This window comes from Lampetra planeri, chromosome 58, assembly GCF_965212315.1.
Source record: "Lampetra planeri chromosome 58, kcLamPlan1.2.h2, whole genome shotgun sequence".
Lineage (NCBI taxonomy): Eukaryota > Metazoa > Chordata > Hyperoartia > Petromyzontiformes > Petromyzontidae > Lampetra > Lampetra planeri.
In genome coordinates, this window is record NC_136164.1 from 5,315,677 (window position 1) to 5,336,620 (window position 20,944).

Genomic DNA, 20,944 nt, shown 5'->3' on the forward strand with positions numbered 1-20,944 from the left:
GGGTAGGGTACGGGTACGGCCGGGTACTGGTACCCGTTTGTGACCCTGGTGCGGCCGGGTACGGGTAAGGAATCAAAACCCGTTTGCGACCTCTGCGTGCAGCTCAACGGAAGGTCACTCGCAGTGCACGCTGGACGCCCAGCGCCGCTCGCCGCGTGGCCTTGAAGTTGCTTCCTCGTCAGCGATCGTCGGTCTGATGTAGCCCACTTCAAGACCCACGCGTTGGCACGTGACCCCCGAAATGCGTGTCCGTGTGTTGAACTTCTTTCGCACCGTACGTATTGCCAACCGTGCTAATCGGAGGTGCAGGGGAAGGACAACAAACTAACACGCGCAAAAAGCAGTTCTTAAACAAACGGGTTTGCATTGTAGACGATTTAGAAGTGCGTAGCTACGGTGGCTTCCTGATATCGGAAGGGAAGAGTCCTCCAGACGGCCGCAGAAGCGCATCGGAAAGCGTGCGATGCGGTGACCGTCTGAAGGTCAGAGGTCGCAACCGGGTACCCGATACCCGTACCCTACCCGATACCCGGCTACCCGTACCCGGCTGGGTACGGGTAGGCCGTGAGTCACTGGTGAGTAACCGTTTGTCACTCATTTCGGGTAGGGTACGGGTAGGGTACGGCTACCCGTACCCGGCTGGGTACGGGTAGCCGTTTGCGACCCTGGTGTGGCCGGGTACGGGTAGGCCGTGAGTCACTGCTGAGTAACCGTTTGTCGCTCATTTCGGGTAGGGTACGGGTACGGGTAGGGAACGGCTACCCGTACCCGGCCGGGTACGGGTACCCATTTGCGACCCTGGTGCGGCCGGGGCCGGGTACGGGTAAGGAATCAAAGCCCGTTTGCGACCTCTGCTGAAGGTGCTGCGTGCGTGGGGGTGTTTGAGATGGGGTGGGGGGGAGTGGGGGGCCGGGCTGGGGAGTTGGGATCTCTATCCTACTTGCTGGCTGCTGCTTCACACGCTTAACTATTAAATGTTTTCGACTAATGGCGGCGATGAGAATGATGATGCTGATTGTACTTTTTCTTGGTTCTTTCGGTAAAGTCACGTAGAATGGAAATAATAAAATAATAAAAATAAAACAATAAAATAATTCTCACGACGTTTCGGCCACAACGCAAGCAGCTGTCCTCAGGTGAAGAACAGGTCTGTTGGAAAGACAGCGTCTGAAGGGTCTGTCTTTCCGACAGCCCTGTTCTTCACCTGAGGACGGCTGCTTGCGTTGTGGCCGAAACGTCGTGAGAATTATTTTTATTATGTTTTATTTTTATTATTTTATTATTTCCCTTCTACGTGACTTTACCGAAAGAACCAAGAAGATGAATCACTGCAGTCACGAAAGCTTTAAATCGAAAAGATGCTGATTGTGTTTATGAGGATAACACATGAAACTTTCACATCTATTGTGTCCTCTTAATTGCTCACGCAAGCAAAGTGGCACTGATCCCTTGGCTCGCCCCGAACCCACAGAGAGGAAATTCCACATTCCCACGACAAGGGCAAAAGAGCGCTTCCGCACGATGGGTGCTTTCGCAATGTCGCTTTGGCCAGGTCTACGTTGTTGAACGCGTCGCCAGCGACAAGCCTGTCAATCGTAGATATTTGCGGTCCCATTTTTAAATCCTTTATATTAAGTTCACTTGCTTGCGCGCTTACGACCGTGCAAATCTTTCGGTCGTTTTTTAACCCACTTCCCGTGATCCAATCGAGCTGACATTTTGCACACAGGCTCGTTGTGCGGGACAATTTATTTACATTTTAGGAGAAAAAAAAATTATATTTAATTACCAATTGCTTAATGGCGGCAGGCAATCATCTGACCCATAGGTGGCAGCCATCTCAAGCCAGAAGACGAGAGGACTCTAGCCGCCACGCATGTAAAGGATTTATAGTGAAAAACTTTGTTTTTACGGGTTAATTTTTTTATTCTCTTTGGCTCCTCCACGGATCGTAAACGAGCCTCCGCTACATGTGCGGGAGAAACGGGTGGCATTGTGTGCGTGTGTTTGTGGCTGATTTGGTCTAACGTGGCCGCATTCCTTTCTCTCCGCACCACCCGATCACCGCTCTCTCGCCACGCTCACCTGAGGCCATCCTCTTCGCTTGCGCCCTTCTGCTTGCTTGCTTGCTTGGCTGACCACTCACTGGCATGACTGCCTCCCTGACTCACCCTGCCTGCCTGACCTGTCCTAACTTCCTGCTTGACTAATCCTGACTGCCTGCTTTAATCTATGCTAACTGCCTGCGTGATTTATCCTAACTGCTTGCCTGGCTGCTTTGCTCTTATCCTGACTGACTAACCTGCCTACCTCTGTTCTTACCTGTCAACTTCCTTTACCCCCTGACCTGTTACCTGTCCCGCTCCCCCCTCCTTAACTCTGCTACCTGTAACCTCGCATGTTCAAATTACCTGCTCGCACGCCTGTAAGCTCGGTTGGCTTTTCCACCCGTCCACTTCACCTGCCCTCCTGCTTCCCACCTTACCCGCCATGCTCCTCGCCTTACCCGCCCTGTCGCCCCTTACCCGTTACACCTGCCGGCTTTTCCCGGCTCGCCAACCTTACCACCTCGTCCGCTCCGGTGCCCGTCACCTCGCCTGCCCCTCCTACCTCTGTGGCCCGTCCTCTCTTACCTGTTGCTCGACCTGCCGTCAAACACCGTCGCCTCTCGTCGTCCTCCGTGCCCTCCTCTCGCCTGCCCCTCCTGTACGCGCCACCTCGCCCTGCACCCCTGTCGCTCCGCCCCTCGCTTGCAATTCCTCCCGCCCCAGAGCTTGCCACCGGAACAGGGCGGAGCCCCTGGATCTGCACCTGGGCATGTTCCTGCCTACTTTGCTGCACCAGGCCACGCCTGAGCAGCAGGAGCAGTTCTTCATGCCAGCCTGGCAGCTGAAAATCATCGGCACCTACGCACAGACCGAGATTGGGCACGGTAACCCTGCGCCACGCCGGAGAGCCGCTCCGTCCGCAGATGACTCCCCCCTCCACCACCACCATCACCACCACCACCACACCCCCACCTCTCATCGTCGGCCAAACCCAGCCCTGTCCTGGGTCTGCGCACACCAGCACTGCTGCAGTTGGAAATGGGGAGGAGTGCCAAAACTGGTGGAGAAGGGAGTTTTAAACTGCCCGTTGGGATGCTAGCCGAGCCCTTACCGCTCACCTTAACCAACACTTGCCAACCGGACTTTAAGCCTACCCTTACCTCTAACTTAATCACACTGTCTTCTTGGTTCTTTCGGTAAAGTCACGTAGAATGGAAATAATAAAAGAATTCTCACGACGTTTCGGCCACAACACAAGCAGCCGTCCTCAGGTGGAGAACAGGTCTGTCGAGAAGACAGAGTCTGAAATTCAGACTGTCTTCTCGAAACGTCGTGAGAATTGTATTTTATTATGTTTTATTTTTGTTATTTTATTTCTTCCCTTCTACGTGACTTTACCGAAAGAACCAAGAAGATGAATCCCTGCAGTCACGAAAGCTTTGAATCGAAATTTAATCACACTGGCCAAGCAGGCACCAGTCCTACCCTTACCGCTCACCTTAACCAACACTTGCCAACCGGACGGTAGGCCTATCCCAAAGCACAAATCAGATTGGCCAACCAGATAATAGCGCCAGTGCCGTTGTGGCCAGATGTTTATTCCTTCGCCTGGTATGCAGAGAAGGTCGTGGGTTCGATCCCGACCCTGACGTCTGCTGTATATTTGGAGTTTGCGTGTCTCTCTCTTCCCGTGGCCACGAGAATCGGCGTCACGCGTTTCGAGTTATTTGGCCGTTGATATGAATTTCCACACCACGGTGATAATTGGCTGAGCTATCATTTGTGGCCAGGTCGCTCCTCAAAAAAAAGCTCGGTGGGCCTTAATCCGGAGAAAAAATAAATGTGTTTACCTAGTTTATATTGCCACGAGGGTTTTTGAAGGACCACGTTTTTACCGTGACTCTTGCCTGGGCCCGGCGATCGTCACAACCTCGGAGGCTGCCGAACAGGGGTTGACCCCGAATCGGTACTTGCACGGGTGACCTCCATCGAGGCTTTGCCAGGCACTGTAGGCGCGGGCAAAGGAAGATGGCCGCATTGCCGTGCCCTCGAAAGGCATGCTGGGTTTTACTCCGTCTCCTCCGGTTTCCTCCCACGGCCAAAATCTCTTGAATGGAATTGGCCAAAACGTCACCAAAGCAGCAGCCTCCTGAAAACAAGTGAGAACCAGAATCAGAATGATTTATCCTGGAGGAATCCGGTGAGCGATGAAGCTCTCTTGAACGTAGGCCTCGGCAAGGTAAGGTAATTTACCCTTTTTACCGGGTAAAGGTGTCGACATGCCAAGGGGTTTGGTAAAAGGTAGGGTAAAGGTAGGCTCGTTGTTTTTACCTTTTACCTTACCTTGCCGAGGCCTACTTGAACGGTATGTCCAGTCTTGAGACATCGAAGCTTTCCTGCGTGTAAGACATTAATTGTCATTATTGTGTACAACAATAAAAGGCTAATCCTTAATCGAACACTCTTTCCATGCAGTTGTAGTGCCAATCAACAGCTTTTTATCTCCGTTAGTCTGTGTCCATCTTTGGCTGATGGGCACTTCATATATGTTCACGGTTGAAACGGCCCCATGCCAATTAAGAATGTCTCACCATTGGAACCTCATTTGCCAGTAAAAAATATGATAATTGTTTTTTTACCCTTCTATCTGGCAACAAAACTGACACCTTTTGGCGTCATCTGGTCCAACACCATGTGAGACTAGGCTCTAAGGAAAGTTGTCTCGGGTGTGGACCAATCAACTTCAAGGACAGTGCATACATCATCAGAGTTATGTTTTTTGTTTGCATTACGGCTGCAGGTATTGTGGTCTATGCAATCATGACTCCTTGTAAAAAAGGTGTCAGTTTTGTTGCCAGATAGAAGGGTAAAAAAACAATTATCATATTTTTTACTGGCAAATAAGGCATCAATGGTGTAAATGCTTAGCCCGAGCTCTCATACTCTGATGGTGCATTGTCTTTGAGTTGTTGCGCCTTTTGGCGTCATCTGGTCCAACACCATGTGAGACTAGGCTCTAAGGAAAGCTGTCTCGGGTGTGGACCAATCAACTTCAAGGACAGTGCATACATTATGACAGTTATGTTTTTTGTTTGCATTACGACTGCAGGTATTGTGGTCTATGCAATCATGACTCCTTGTAAAAAAGGTGTCAGTTTTGTTGCCAGATAGAAGGGTAAAAAACGAATTATCATAAGAATGTCTCATCAACTCGAAACTCTTGCAAAGCGTCACGAGTATACAGCGCGCTGTCCTGCAACAAGTCGGTCAATCTGCGGGCCTGAAGAAGGGACGTTGCCTAAAACGTCGGATCATCTTATACGTCCGTTATAATTCGGGTAGTCCGCGTTCGTGGAGGTTGTGGCAAATTGGTCGAGACTCGGTCCCTGAAATGTACACTGGGTGCCCGCGATGGCTTTATCCTTTGGCTGTAGAATTATAATTTCGATTTAAAGCTTTCGTGACTGCAGGGATTCATCTTCTTGGTTCTTTCGGTAAAGTCACGTAGAAGGGAAATAATAAAATAATAAAAATAAAACATAATGAAATAATTCTCACGACGTTTCGGCCACAACGCAAGCAGCCGTCCTCAGGTGAAGAACAGGTCTGTCGGAAAGACACCGTATGAATGAACATCACCAAGCTTGGCAGCGTATATTTATTCGCTGTCTTTCCGACAGACCTGTTCTTCACCTGAGGACGGCTGCTGCTTGCGTTGTGGCCGAAACGTCGTGAGAATAATTTTATAATGTTTTATTTTTATTATTTTATTATTTCCCTTCCACGTGACTTTACCGAAAGGTACCAAGAAGATGAATCCCTGCAGTCACGAAAGAAGCTTTAAATCGAAATTTAAGGGGTTGACAGGCACGCTGTGGTGTTGGCGATGCGCGCACAAACCTATCGAGGATTTTTTTGTTTCGTAGAATCTCTGGCTGCTCAAACTAACGGAGAGCTTTTCGTAGCCAGCGGCAGACATGGAAGGGGAGAAGGGTCCGCATTCGGGGCGACGGTCCAAGGCAGTTTATCGCCCCAAGTGTCACTGAGCGTCGACGTTGTAAATTCGGTGGTGGGAAGAAGTCTCTGGCCCACGGCTGAGGAGTAATCGGAATCGTCAGAATCTCGATTCAGACCGCCAGGAGGAGGAATCCGACGATGAATGAAGCTCCACGGATGTTCCAGTTAAGGGCACGGGGTCAGCAAGTGATTACAGCAGCAAATCAGAAGAAAAAAACTCCCCGCTAGGAATGCAAAATAGATAAAAACGTAAGCAGGTCACTAAATAGAAATAGCGCTATTTATTTATTAAACCAAATATTTCTTCATATCGGTGTGATTTTTCACACCTGGGCAAGGCAGCAAAAATAACAACTAAACACACCAAGACAACGCCACACATCAGAAGTGTCCGCCCCGTGATAAGGTGGCCACGTGAACGTTGAACTAACCGCACTACACGGGCGTGGATTTTTTTGGTCTGAATTGTGACGTGAAACAACGGCACGCGTATCAATAACACCCTTAAATTTCGATTTAAAGCTTTCGTGACTGCAGGGATTCATCTTCTTGGTTCTTTCGGTAAAGTCACGTAGAAGGGAAATAATAAAATAATAAAAAGAAAACATAATCAAATAATTCTCACGACGTTTCGGCCACAACGCAAGCAGCCGTCCTCAGGTGAGGACGGCTGCTTGCGTTGTAAAAATTATTTTATTATGTTTTATTTGTATTATTTTATTATTTCCCTTGTACGTGCCTTTACCGAAAGAACCAAGAAGAATAACACCCTTGTTACTTAAACAAACTGTTCGGGTTGGCGGAGGGTTAACGATGACGAGGATTTTGGCGTTAAAAAGCCGCTACCCGCGTTACCCAACAGCAAACGCGAATCGGGGAGTGGGGGAGTCCTCGGGCGATTTGCGAAGCATCTCGGCTGCGATGGTTCTGGGCGCCACGCTACCGTTGCGTGCCGTTGAGCGTCGGCGTGCCTCGCAGGACCACGAGTTTCAACCGCCCAGCTCAAACTTGCCGTTTGGTTATAATTGTTCCAACGATGGATGACGATGACAAATGATCGCCCGCCCCTTTCGAGGCTACGCTGGCTGAATAATTTGCGGAGTCATTTGGGAAAATGTGGACCGTGACGCCGGCACACGGTGGCCTCCTCTTGCGAACGGCGTCACGGGATCTTGGGCGTCCAGGGTGAAGCGCACGGAGTATATAAATATCTATTTAAATTTTTCGATTTAAAGCTTTCGTGACTGCAGGGATTCATCTTCTTGGTTCTTTCAGTAAAGTCACGTAGAAGGGAAGTATTAAAATAATAAAAAATAAAACATAATAAAATAATATAATAAAATAATGTTATATAATAATATAAAAAAATAAAACATCTCTTTTATTATGTTTCACTTTTTATTATTTTATTACTTCCCTTCTACGTGACTTTATCTATTTTAAATTGTTTAATACCGCGGCATCAACCGGGTCGGCCGCTGGGATCGAACCGTGAACCTCTGGTAATGTCGCCAGCCACGTCGCCACCCGTGTGGTTGTTGTGGTGGTGGTGGTGGTTGTTGTGGTGGTGGTTGTTGTTGTTGTTGTGCATTAAGCCAGTGGTTGTCAAAGTGAAAAGCAGTCAAAGTGAAAAGGAGGCTGAGTTACGTGCCAGGCGTTGGGGGTCATGTCAATGATAGGGTCTGATTGCCTCGTGTGGTTAGGGTCCTGTTCGCTATTTCAATTGCAGTAAAACCTTGGATTGCGAGTAACTTGGTCTGCGAGTGTTTTGCAAGACGAGCAAATGTTTTAAATAAATATAAATTTGATAAACGAGCGAGGTCTTGCAACACGAGTAGTACGTGTATACGCTTTTTCTGCCGAGCGTCACGTGATCACAACTGTTTGATATACGAGTGCTTTGATATACGAGTGCTTTGATATACAAGTACTTTGATATACGAGTGCTTTGGATTACAAACACGTTTCCGGAACGAATTATGCTCGCAATCCAAGGCTTTGCTGTAGAGTCAAGCAAGGTGTCGGTAGGGTTAGTGGATGGTTCGCGAGTCAGATCCAGTTCTGGGTGAGGAGGGTGTGACTGGTGCCTGCTTAGCCCGTGGTAGCCTCTCCTTAACCCTGTGCCTGTCTCCCAGCATTATTTGTTCACCGGATCACTTCACGGCGCCACAGTCGAGTCTATTCCCTGCGTTGCCTGCGTGCATGCGTGCGTCTCTGCGTCCCACATCCTGGCGCGGTGCATCGTGCCAAGCGTCGTGTGCCATGGGCCTCGATTTAAGTTTCCCTGCTTAGTTCCGCTTTCCCTCTCAATCCACTCGTGCTCCCCCCCACCCCACCCCCCTTGACCAGTGCTCTCTGTTCGCCGGAGAGAGCTCTGGCCAGAGCGCCGGTTGCGGTGGCAATAGATTGGGTTCAGGGTTCAGGGTTCAGCAGTACCGACAGTCACCCGAGCACGGTACGAAGTTGGCACATTCGCCGCCATGATCTCTCCACAAAGGTCACGTGGTGAGGTCCGGCACCGCCGAGATCCTAACTCGGACTCCGGGTTTCACCCACCCGTGATTTTTTATTTTTTTATTTATCTGAAGAGATAAGCGGACAATGCTGTCCGCTGCGAATGCCTGGCTCTCTAAGTATATAAAACGTATTTGTTACACAATGTGTTGGTCTCAATTTAAAGCTTTCGTGACTGCAGGGATTCATCTTCTTGGTTCTTTCGGTAAAGTCACGTAGAAGGGAAGTAATAAAAAAATAAAAATAAAACATAATAAAATAATATAATAAAATATTATGTTTTATTTTTATTATTTTATTACTTCCCTTCTACGCGACTTTACCGAAAGAACCAAGAAGAAAAATGCGTTGGTCGGTATGGCCTTCTGGGAGTGCATACGTTTAGCAGCATTGATTCCGTGCAAGCCAAAACCGGTTTTAACAGGCGGTGTCTTATCGGCAAAGAGATTCGACATAGCGATGGGCGAGATCGAGCGTTAGGGGGGGAGAGAGCGAGGAGGCAGCTGGGGAGACGAGACGTACAGACCCGCGGCCACCTTTAAGACGCGACGACATCGCGTTGGTGTCGCGACGCCTGTTGTCATGCCCAAACCATCCATAATTCTCACAACTTAAACTTTTTTATAATTGTAATGAAAAAAAAAAGAATTGTGATAAAAAAAAAATTGTAATCTTAAATATTTTTTTATTGTAATAATTTTTTTTTTTTTGTAATTTTAAAACTATCGTCTGACTAATATCCCAACAAACAACTATCATTCGAAAAGCTCACCCCCTCCTATCACTTAGGAAATAGCATGCTAGTTAGACCTTCCTTCTCCTGCTAACATCTCAGCCTGATGAAATTTTGGCTCGCTCTTAAGCTCATGTCTAATCTTACAAATTACTACAGCATTAATTCTTGCTATACCGCTAACACTGACCTAGCCTCCTCTTCAGTTATACACATTTTGCCGTGGGCACATCATGATGACCACGACGTCTTGATGACTGAGCGGGCGCGGCGTGTCGACTTCTCCTGGCCCGCCGATGCAAACGCTGAATTTGATCGCGCGGCCCGCTTTAATGTATCGCTGAAGAGCGCCCCACCCCCCCCCGCACAAATCGATTTTTTGTTTCGCCTGCTTGGGTGGCCGCTTCGCGCTTTCCCCGCTTGCTTGCCCGTGCCGCCGCTGCCGCTGTTGCTCGCTTGGCTTGGCCGTCGCTCGTGGGCGGTGGCGTGTGACCCGTGACCTGGACCTAACGGAGATGGCCTCGCTCGCACTCGGGGAGTTGTTAATTCGCCCGCCTCGCGGCCGTTGGTGCTTGCAGCAACGGGCGAGGGGACCCGCGCCGTAGCCGCGCTTCTGCGGCGAACGCCGATTTGCCGCGGCGGTGAGCCGCGTAGCGGTGCCCGGAATCGTCGATTTAAATTGTATCTTCTTGGTTCTTTCGGTAAAGTCACGTAGAAGGGAGGTAATAAAATAATAAAGATAAAACATAATACGATAATTCTCACGACGTTTCGGCCACGACGCAAGCAGCCGTCCTCGGGTGAAGACCAGGTCTGTCGGGGAGACAGAGTCTGAAACCAAGAAGATGAATCCCTGCAGTCACGAAAGCTTTAAATCGAAATTTAAATTGTATCGTCAAGCTCGCGGAGCGCGCACCGAGGCGCACGCGCATCGACGAATCGTCGTTTAAAAAATAAATAAATGTGACGTATAGGACCGAGGGGCGAGCAATAATTGTACAAACGAGAGAAGCAAAATGGGAAGCGAGGGCGAAAACGAGACGGAAATAAATCCACGCTCGAATCGAATCTGGGACCCCGAGTCGTGTGACAGTTGATCGAATCGCCTGGCAACAATTCCGTTGGCCTGTGCCAAAACTATGCCCGACAATGCCATCGCCATGATCACCATCATCATCCCCCTGTTGGGTCTAGGCCACGACCACGCGCACCCGCGTTGTTGTGGTTACGGCGTTGTTGTCTTGACGGCGTTGTTGTGGTTATGGTGTTGTTGTCTTGACGGCGTTGTCGTCTTGACGGCGTTGTCGTGGCGACGGTGTTGTTGTTGTCTTGACGGCATCCCCCCCCTTGCCCGTCCCGCAGGCACCTTCATCCGCGGCCTCGAGACGACCGCCACGTTCGACGCCGCCACTCAGGAGTTCGTGTTGCACAGTCCAACCGTCACCTCCATCAAGTGGTGGCCGGGCGGCTGTGAGTGCGCCCCCCACCGACCCCCCCCCACCGGGTGTTTCACTGCCCCCCCCCTCCGCTGCTGTTCACGTGCAAACGTCGAGAATCCACTTCCGGGTAGGCCGGAGGGTTGTTTGACCGTACTTTCCCACCGCTCCGGTCAACGCGGGTTGTTAAAGGCGGCAAGGAGCATTGGTTACACGGTACGACGCTTGCCTTGGGGCTGCGCTGTCCTCCGCTTCCAACGCAGGTGGATGGAGAGATTTTGTTTATTCACTTGAGCTGCCAGGGCCCCAAGACACGGTACAGATCGCAGCCACGCAAAGCAAAGCAGCCTGTGACGCCGCCGATTGCCAGTCGGAGCGTTCCTGCTCCTCCTGCTCCTCGTGGCCACTTCTTAATCACGTTGCTCTCTGAAGAGAGGGTGTGGTGGTGGGGGGGGGAGGGGGGCATCGTTGGGGGGGAAGCTTGGTGGTGCTTCGTCGTTAAGCGTACTTGCATAGTGGGGAGCGGTAGTGGTGCGGTGGTCAACGCATTGCGCTACGAACCCGTCGTCCGGAGTTCGATTACCGCTCACGGCCGACACCGGTGACAATGATCTGAATCGCTCCTGGGCCTCCACTAGGTCGACTCGGCCTCAAATGAGTACCTGGTGCGGTGTGGAAACGTCACCACTGGGGAGACAAAGGCGGCCGGGCGTGGTGCTGGCCACCCACCCCCTCGTGTGCCGTGCCAGCCTTCATAGGCGCTCGCTCACAGAACTTGTCCCAACAGTCTGTTAAGGCTACACGGGGGATCTTTGTCTTTGGGGAGCGGTGGCGCAGCGGTTAGCGCACTGCGCGACAAGCCTGGCGACCGGAGTGATATCCCGAGTCGCGGCCAACATTTGTGATGAACATCTGAACCGGTCCCGGGCCTCCCCCCTAGGTCGACTCGGCCTTAAATGAGTCACCTGGTGTGACGCATGTAAACATCGGGTGTGGTGCTGGCCACCCACCCCCTCGTGTACCGTGCCGGGCCTTCGTAGGTGCTACTCGCAGACAGCACTTGCCCCCAACGGGTTCTTGAAGCGTGCTAACGCAAGTGTAGTGGGTTGCGGAGACACTTGTAGAGGTGACTTCTTTATTACAATCCAACAACACTCCAACAGTCCTGATACTCTGTTACAGCCTAGGCACACAGCCTAGGCACACAGCCTAGGCACACAGCCTAGGCACACAGCCTAGGCACACAGCCTAGGTACACAGCCTAGCGACACAGCCTAGGTACACAGCCTAGGTACACAGCCTAGGCACACAGCCTAGGCACACAGCCTAGGTACACAGCCTAGGTACACAGCCCAGGCACACAGCCTAGGTACACAGCCTAGGCACACAGCTTAGGTACACAGCCTAGGCACACAGCTTAGGTACACAGCCCAGGCACACAGCCTAGGTACACAGCCTAGCGACACAGCCTAGGTACACAGCCTAGGTACACAGCCTAGGTACACAGCCTAGGTACACAGCCTAGGTACACAGCCTAGGCACACAGCCTAGGCACACAGCCTAGGCACACAGCCTAGGTACACAGCCTAGGCACACAGCCTAGGTACACAGCCTAGATACACAGCCTAGATACACAGCCTAGGCACACAGCCTAGGTACACAGCCTAGGTACACAGCCTAGGTACACAGCCTAGGCACACAGCCTAGATACACAGCCTAGGTACACAGCCTAGGTACACAGCCTTAGGCACACAGCCTAGATACACAGCCTAGGTACACAGCCTAGATACACTACTCTGGCTACGCTCTGGAACTCGCCCTCACAAGGACGTAGAGCCGGGAGTTCCAGAGTCCCATCACTGGCCCTCACAGCGTCCCAGGGTCCTCAGATGGCTGGTCTTGGGTCTTGAGCTACAACTGGCCTCGATCGGCCAGGGAGCTCCCCTTTTATGCCTCGTCCCCAACGAGGGGTGGGGCTGTGTGCGCCCCCAGATATCCCACAGAGCACACACAGCCCCCCCGTTGGTGGCGCCAAGGGGCTTAAGCGCCTGGGGTGCCTGGGATCCTAGCGCCTGGCACCGACGGCTTATCTGCCAAGGGTCCCAGAGCCCCCAGCAGCCCCTCCCCTCTTATGTCACTACATAAGCATCGCGGGAGACGGGGGCGGCTCCGGGCCGTGGCGCGCTAGCCACCGTCGCGTGCCTTGGGGTGCTGCTCGCTAACAACACTCGCCCCCCCCCCCCCCCAGCGGTCTGATGGAGGCTCTACGGCACGGGTGGGGAACCTTGTATCTGCCAAAGGCCATTTGGATATTGATGACATCATTCGCGGGCCATACAAAATTATCAACTTAGAAATGAGCCCGTTATATTTGGTCAAACGTTTCATTAACTTGCCCCTAACGTGATGGCTGGAACTGCTTCTCTTCGGCGAGGCGTGTGATGATGTTAGCTGCTGGTGTTGATGATGTTGCTGCTGCTACTCGCAACTGCGTTTCCAGGTTTGCTCTTAGAGATTTGTTGGATTTCGAGTCCCGCCTGCGATTGCCTTGGCAGGGCCACACCAAATGATTTTGCGGGGCTCATACGGCCCGCGGGCCGGACGTTCCCCACCCCTGATCTATGGTGAAGGGGGGGGCGAGGGAATGTTCTTATGTTTCTATTTTGATTAAAATGTTTCTTGCGACCTGTCACGTATGTTACGTTTGCCAGGGAACCGATGCTTTTTTGTCGATGAAACCCGATTTCAAGAGCTTTGTGGCTCACCAGGGCACTAATTCTAGATTTGAAGCTTTCGTGACTGCAAGGATTCATATTTTTTAGGTTTTTTCGGTAAAGTCACGTAGGTAAAAAATTTAAATTTAAATTAATAAAATAAAAATAAAATAAAAATCACGACGTTTCGGAGGCTACACAAGCTTCCGTCTTCAGGTGGAACCGTCACAGCACGATTGCTGTATCAAGTAAATGAGAGATTCCAAGATCTACTACCCCGTATATTTACTGGTTGAGGGGGGGGCGGGATGAGCCAGGACAGGCCCCCTTTTTATTATTATGATAAGGTGCGGCTTGAGACTACGGCTAGTCTACATAACAAAGTGCTGAGCCTTTGTTATGTAGACTGGCTGAGAGGGGGGGGGTGCCAGAGTTGTTAAAGTGCAACTGCTGCTAATGAGACCAGGGCACCTTCCGAGTGAACTGAAACTGAAGCGATCTTTGTGGCTCACCCAGGAGGGCACCTTCCGAGTGAACTGAAACTGAAGCGATCTTTGTGGCTCACCCAGGAGGGCACCTTCCGAGTGAACTGAAACTGAAGCGATCTTTGTGGCTCACCCAGGAGGGCACCTTCCGAGTGAACTGAAACTGAAGCGATCTTTGTGGCTCACCCAGGAGGGCACCTTCCGAGTGAACTGAAACTAAAGCGATCTTTGTGGCTCACCCAGGAGGGCACCTTCCGAGTGAACTGAAACTAAAGCGATCTTTGTGGCTCACCCAGGAGGGCACCTTCCGAGTGAACTGAAACTAAAGCGATCTTTGTGGCTCACCCAGGAGGGCACCTTCCGAGTGAACTGAAACTGAAGCGATCTTTGTGGCTCACCCAGGAGGGCACCTTCCGAGTGAACTGAAACTGAAGCGATCTTTGTGGCTCACCCAGGAGGGCACCTTCCGAGTGAACTGAAACTAAAGCGATCTTTGTGGCTCACCCAGGAGGGCACCTTCCGAGTGAACTGAAACTGAAGCGATCTTTGTGGCTCACCCAGGAGGGCACCTTCCGAGTGAACTGAAACTAAAGCGATCTTTGTGGCTCACCCAGGAGGGCACCTTCCGAGTGAACTGAAACTGAAGCGATCTTTGTGGCTCACCCAGGAGGGCACCTTCCGAGTGAACTGAAACTGAAGCGATCTTTGTGGCTCACCCAGGAGGGCACCTTCCGAGTGAACTGAAACTAAAGCGATCTTTGTGGCTCACCCAGGAGGGCACCTTCCGAGTGAACTGAAACTAAAGCGATCTTTGTGGCTCACCCAGGAGGGCACCTTCCGAGTGAACTGAAACTAAAGCGATCTTTGTGGCTCACCCAGGAGGGCACCTTCCGAGTGAACTGAAACTAAAGCGATCTTTGTGGCTCACCCAGGAGGGCACCTTCCGAGTGAACTGAAACTAAAGCGATCTTTGTGGCTCACCCAGGAGGGCACCTTCCGAGTGAACTGAAACTAAAGCGATCTTTGTGGCTCACCCAGGAGGGCACCTTCCGAGTGAACTGAAACTAAAGCGATCTTTGTGGCTCACCCAGGAGGGCACCTTCCGAGTGAACTGAAACTAAAGCGATCTTTGCCTTGGCAGTGGGCAAGACGTCGAACCACGCGGTGGTGCTGGCCCAGCTGTACACGCGCGGCAAGTGCCACGGCCTGCACGCCTTCATTGTGCAGCTGCGCGACATGGAGACACACATGCCGCTGCCCGGTAAGGGTCCTCCGTCGTCGTCGTTGTTGTTGTTTCCTACGTCGTTGTTGTTGTTGTCTTCCCATTGTTGTTGTCTCCGCGATTGTTGTTGTCTGCCCATTGTTGTCATCACCACCATCGTTGTTGCTTCCCCCCTCTTCTTCATCTCTCCACCATTGTTGTTGTCTCCCCATTGTTGTTGTCTCCCCCATTGTTGTTGTCTCCACCGTTGTTGTTGTCTCCCCATTGTTGTTGTCTCCACCATTGTTGTTGTCTCCACCATTGTTGTTGTCTCCCCATTGTTGTTGTCTCCACCATTGTTGTTGTCTCCCCGTTGTTGTTGTCTCCACCATTGTTGTTGTCTCCCCGTTGTTGACGCCCCTTGGCCACAGCCATGGTGACAAGGTCTTCACGACTTCGCCTGGTGTACAGGAGGTCGTGGGTTCGATCCCGACCCTGACGCCTGCTGCTGTATATTTGGAGTTTGCGTCTCTCTCTCTCTCATCATCATCACGGTGGCTAGGAGATGTTGACTACCTCGCCTGGTGTGCAGGAGGTCGTGGGTTCGATCCCGACCCTGACGCCTGCTGCTGTATAATTGGAGTTTGCGTGTCTCTCTCTCATCATCATCACGGTGGCTAGGAGATGTTAACTACCTCGCCTGGTGTACAGGAGGTCGTGGGTTCGATCCCGACCCTGACGCCTGCTGCTGTATAATTGGAGTTTGCGTGTCTCTCTCTCATCATCATCACGGTGGCTAGGAGATGTTAACTACCTCGCCTGGTGTACAGGAGGTCGTGGGTTCGATCCCGACCCTGACGCCTGCTGCTGTATAATTGGAGTTTGCGTGTCTCTCTCTCATCATCATCACGGTGGCTAGGAGATGTTAACTACCTCGCCTGGTGTACAGGAGGTCGTGGGTTCGATCCCGACCCTGACGCCTGCTGCTGTATAATTGGAGTTTGCGTGTCTCTCATCATCATCACGGTGGCTAGGAGATGTTAACTACCTCGCCTGGTGTACAGGAGGTCGTGGGTTCGATCCCGACCCTGACGCCTGCTGCTGTATAATTGGAGTTTGCGTGTCTCTCTCATCATCATCATCACGGTGGCTAGGAGATGTTAACTACCTCGCCTGGTGTGCAGGAGGTCGTGGGTTCGATCCCGACCCTGACGCCTGCTGCTGTATAATTGGAGTTTGCGTGTCTCTCTCATCATCATCACGGTGGCTAGGAGATGTTGACTACCTCGCCTGGTGTGCAGGAGGTCGTGGGTTCGATCCCGACCCTGACGCCTGCTGCTGTATGTTTGGAGTTTGCGTGTCTCTCTCTCATCATCATCATCACGGTGGCTAGGAGATGTTAACTACCTCGCCTGGTGTGCAGGAGGTCGTGGGTTCGATCCCGACCCTGACGCCTGCTGCTGTATATTTGGAGTTTGCGTGTCTCTCTCTCTCATCATCATCACGGTGGCTAGGAGATGTTGACTACCTCGCCTGGTGTGCAGGAGGTCGTGGGTTCGATCCCGACCCTGACGCCTGCTGCTGTATGTTTGGAGTTTGCGTGACTCTCTCTCATCATCATCATCACGGTGGCTAGGAAATGTTGACTACCTCGCCTGGTATACAGGAGGTCGTGGGTTCGAACCCGACCCTGATTCCTGCTGCTTTATATTTGGAGTTTGCGTGTCTCTCTCTCTCATCATCATCACGGTGGCTAGGAGATGTCGACCAGCTCGCCTGATGTACAGGAGGTCGTGGGTTCGATCCCGACCAAGACGCCTGCTGCTGTATGTTTGGAGTTTGCGTGTCTCTCTCTCGCTCCCTGTGGCCGCGTGGATTTTTCTCCGTGTTCCTCCTGTTTCCCCCCCCCCCCCCTCCGCATTTAGAATCGACGTGCATTCTTCGCGTTATTTGGCTGCTGCTCTAGATTTCCACACGATGATGAGCCGCTTTCGTTGAACTATCATTTGTGATGGCAAGGGCGCTTCTCAAAGCGAGAATACATAGCAATTTGCCAGAATTCTGGCCAGAATTTTGGCGAATTGCCTGATGATGCTGGATGCAATTGCCAGCGAAACGTCGTACTACTCAAAAAGTTGTAAATGTTGTGGATTCACTCTTCCACACACCGGTAGTGAACTAAAGTAGTGAACTATTTCGTCTTTTGTCAACGTGACACTTTTTTACTGATTGGCCGTGTCGGGTGGTGGAGGGTTACGACACATTTATAAATAACGCGATCTCAACCCAAAAACTTTATTATGAATACATAGCTCTGTTGGGGCCGCCCCCCCTTAACTGGTTTAAAAAGCTCGGTTGGTGCCCCTTAACTGGACATCTGTTAAAAAAAAAAGCTTCATAGCTCATCGGATTCCTCCATGATAAATAAATATTCTAATTCTTGGCTTTACCATGGAACCTAAACGGAGCACTGAACAACGCTGCGTGGGAATGTAACGGTTGGAGATGAGGCGAGTGAAGCCGATGAGAAGAAGCAATTGCGGCAAACCTGTGTGACCCATGAATTCGGTGAAAGCGAAATCGATGGCACGAGATGATGATGATGATGAATGGATTGAATGAATGAATGAATGGGGGGTTAATGAGTGACAGGCGTATGATGAGAATGTTAAGTTCAAGTTCATTTATTAGGTATAGCCCTGTGAGCCATTCGGCTCTTGAATCGGGTGCAACCGCAACAAACAAAAAAACATGAACAAGAAAACATCTTAAAGTGACTATGTGACTGAGTGCAAACAGAAAATCCAAGAAAAGACGGCAAAATATTGCAGAAAAAAACACCGTACACCAAGAGGGAACAGCACCAGAGGGGGGTGGTTGTGCGGGGGGGTTGGGGAGAGATTTAGGGGTCGTGGGGGGTCAGTGCCCGGACACAATAAGTGAGTTTTGAGTGAGGAGCAGAAACTTGAATGGGCAAAAACGTCGCGTTCCCACCCCTCGAACCCCCATCCCACCGATGGATCTGGCTCCCCTCTTTTGTATCCCCTCCCAGGCATCGTCGTCGGTGACATCGGCCCCAAGTTCGGCTACGACGAGGTGGACAACGGCTTCCTGAAGTTTGAGCACGTGCGCGTGCCCAGGAAGAACATGCTGATGAAGTATGCCAAGGTGAGCGGCAGAGGTGGCAAACGGGTTTTGATTCCTTACCCGTACCCGTACCCGGCCGCACCAAGGTCGCAAATGGCTACCCGTACCCAGCCGGGTACGGGTACCCGTGCCCTACCCGTAACCCGTACCCTACCCGAAATGAGTGACAAACGGTGACTCACCAGTGACTCACGGCCTACCCGTACCCGTACCCGGCCGCACCAGGGTCGCAAACGGCTACCCGTACCTGGCTGGGTACGGGTATCGGGTAGGGTACGGGTATCGGGTACCCGGTTGCGACCTCTGGTGAGCCATCGTCTATCCGGCAGAGTGGTTCTTCATCGCAAGCCCCCCCCCCCCCCCCCCCCACGGTGGGCCTTTAGTGCGGCCCCTGACGTGCGGCCCCTACGCCCCTCCCACCCCCCCCCCCCCCCCCCCCCCCCCCCCCATCATCATCGTGCTGCTGTCACAAAGCCCCAGTGGTTTGAAATGCGTGGCGGCCCTCACACACTGATGATGTCTTATCGGCGAAAGTAACCCCCCCCCCCCTCTGGAAAAATGTGAAAAACACCGCAATACAGCACCCACGTGGCTCTGTCACGTGACCATCTGCTGGTGCAGTGAGTTGTTTTGACCTGTGGCTGTCTGAGACCCTGCACCTCTCAGCCCCCACCTGGTTCAGTCTCGTAATGCAACGTGCCGCACTTACGCGTGCGTCGTGTGTGTGTGTGTGTTCATCTTCTTGGTTCTTTCGGTAAAGTCACGTAGAAGGGAAATAATAAAGTAATAAAAATACAGCATAAAAAATATTATGATATTATATTATTATATTTAATTACATTATGTTATTGTATTATTATTCTATGTTATCATATTCTTTTATTATTTTATTTTAGTATATTATAGTATTTTATTATATAAATTTTTTATTTTTTTAATATTATCTTACTATGTTTTATTTTTATTATTTTATTATTTCCCTTCTACGTGATTTTACCGAAAGAACCAAGAAGATAAATCCCTGCGGTCACGAAAGCTTTAAATCGAAACTTGTGTGTCTTGTCGTGCCTACGTACGCTTGTGCGCGTGGCGGCGGCTTAGGTGGAGGAGGACGGCACGTACGTGAAACCGCCCAGCGACAAGCTGACCTACGGAACCATGGTGTTCGTGCGCTCCATGATCGTGAGCGACGCGGCGCGGGCGCTGTCGCAGGCCTGCACCGTCGCCATCCGCTACAGCGCCGTGCGCCACCAGTCCGAGATGACGCCGGTACGCTGCCGCCAGCACGACGCGACCCCCCCACCCCCCCCCACACCCCCTGTCGCACGCGGGGTTCGTGGGGGGCGGGGCGGCAGCGGGGACGTTGATCGGCGGTGGACGCCGTTCGCCAGAGGTCGCAAACGGGTTTTGATTCCTTACCCGTACCCGTACCCGTACCCCGGCCGCACCAGGGGTCGCAACCGGGTACCCGTACCCGGCCGTACCCGTACCCTACCCGTACCCGGCCGGGTATCGGGTAGGGTACGGGTTATCGGTACCCGATTGCGACCTCTGGGATGAAGCCATGTTGCAGGCGCGGGTGGGTTGATTCTAGGAACTTGAATTGTGAGAAGAGACAAGACGTTGGGAAATGAGTGACAAACGGTTACTCACCAGTGACTCACGGCCTACCCGTACCCGAACCCCGGCCGCACCAGGGTCACAAACGGCTACCCGTACCCGGCCGGGTTACGGATAGCCGGGTATCGGGTAGGGTACGGGTATCGGGTACCCGGTTGCGACCTCTGCCGTTCGCCGATCGTTGCCGAGGACGCTCGCCGTTCGAATGCAGCGGCCGTCCTGGTTATTGTGACCCGTAGGCTTTCCGCGACCAATATCATTCGTTAGAAAGACTTTTGGGTTAGATTCGCGTAAGTATAAATCTACATCCACAGGAGATTGTACAACTTTTAAAAGCCATTCCCTCGTGATCAGTGTACACGCCGTGCAACACGTTTGGAACCGAAAGGAGTAAATTGACTTACAAATAAATCGACTTACGAACAGAACTCTGAAACCTAACGCGTTCGTAAGTAGAGGCGTTCCTGTATGTATGTACAGTTGACTCTCGATTATCCAAAGGTAATTCAAATATATCCATTTCCTGCAGATCTCTATTCCAAAAACCACTAATCTATATATATAAAAAGGAAATTTGTGATTATGTGTGTCTGTTCAAAATGTTTAGCGTACTTCCCGACATGCAACAAACTTGAAATTTGCCATGTGGGTACTTTCCAGACTGTACACCATGCACACATTATAAAAATACACTTTTGTATTTTTTTTGGGGCGGGGGGGGGGGGGGGGGAGTGGCAATAATGCATATATTTAGCACGGCAAGTGAGCTGTGACGTCACATGTCACGTGACCCCGCGCGTGTGGAAAGCGTAACACATTGTAGTGTAGCGGTTAGCATGCTGCGCTACGAACCCCGGCGACCCGAGTGCGATTCCCGCTCACGGCCACCACCGGTGACGATTATTCAAAACCGCTCCTGGGTCTCCCCTAGGTCGACTCAGCCTCAAACGAGTAACTGTGTGCTGTGTGAACATCGCCAACTGGAGGGACAAAGGCGGCCGGGGTGCTGTGCCACTCACCCCCTCTATA

General features: G+C 51.5%; 1 protein-coding gene across 1 annotated transcript in view; it reads left to right on the plus strand.

Moving 5' to 3' along the window:
• Positions 1–19,688, plus strand: part of LOC144735973 (peroxisomal acyl-coenzyme A oxidase 1-like) — a gene marked incomplete at its 3' end in the record, with an annotated part of 34,264 nt that extends 14,576 nt beyond the window's left edge. The window contains exons 4-7 of the mRNA XM_078618575.1: positions 10,675–10,782; positions 15,089–15,208; positions 18,201–18,316; positions 19,397–19,688. Of these exons, the coding sequence (XP_078474701.1) occupies positions 10,675–10,782; positions 15,089–15,208; positions 18,201–18,316; positions 19,397–19,688 (636 nt within the window). The remainder of the gene's footprint in view (positions 1–10,674; positions 10,783–15,088; positions 15,209–18,200; positions 18,317–19,396) is intronic.
• Between the last annotated feature and the right edge of the window lie 1,256 nt (positions 19,689–20,944).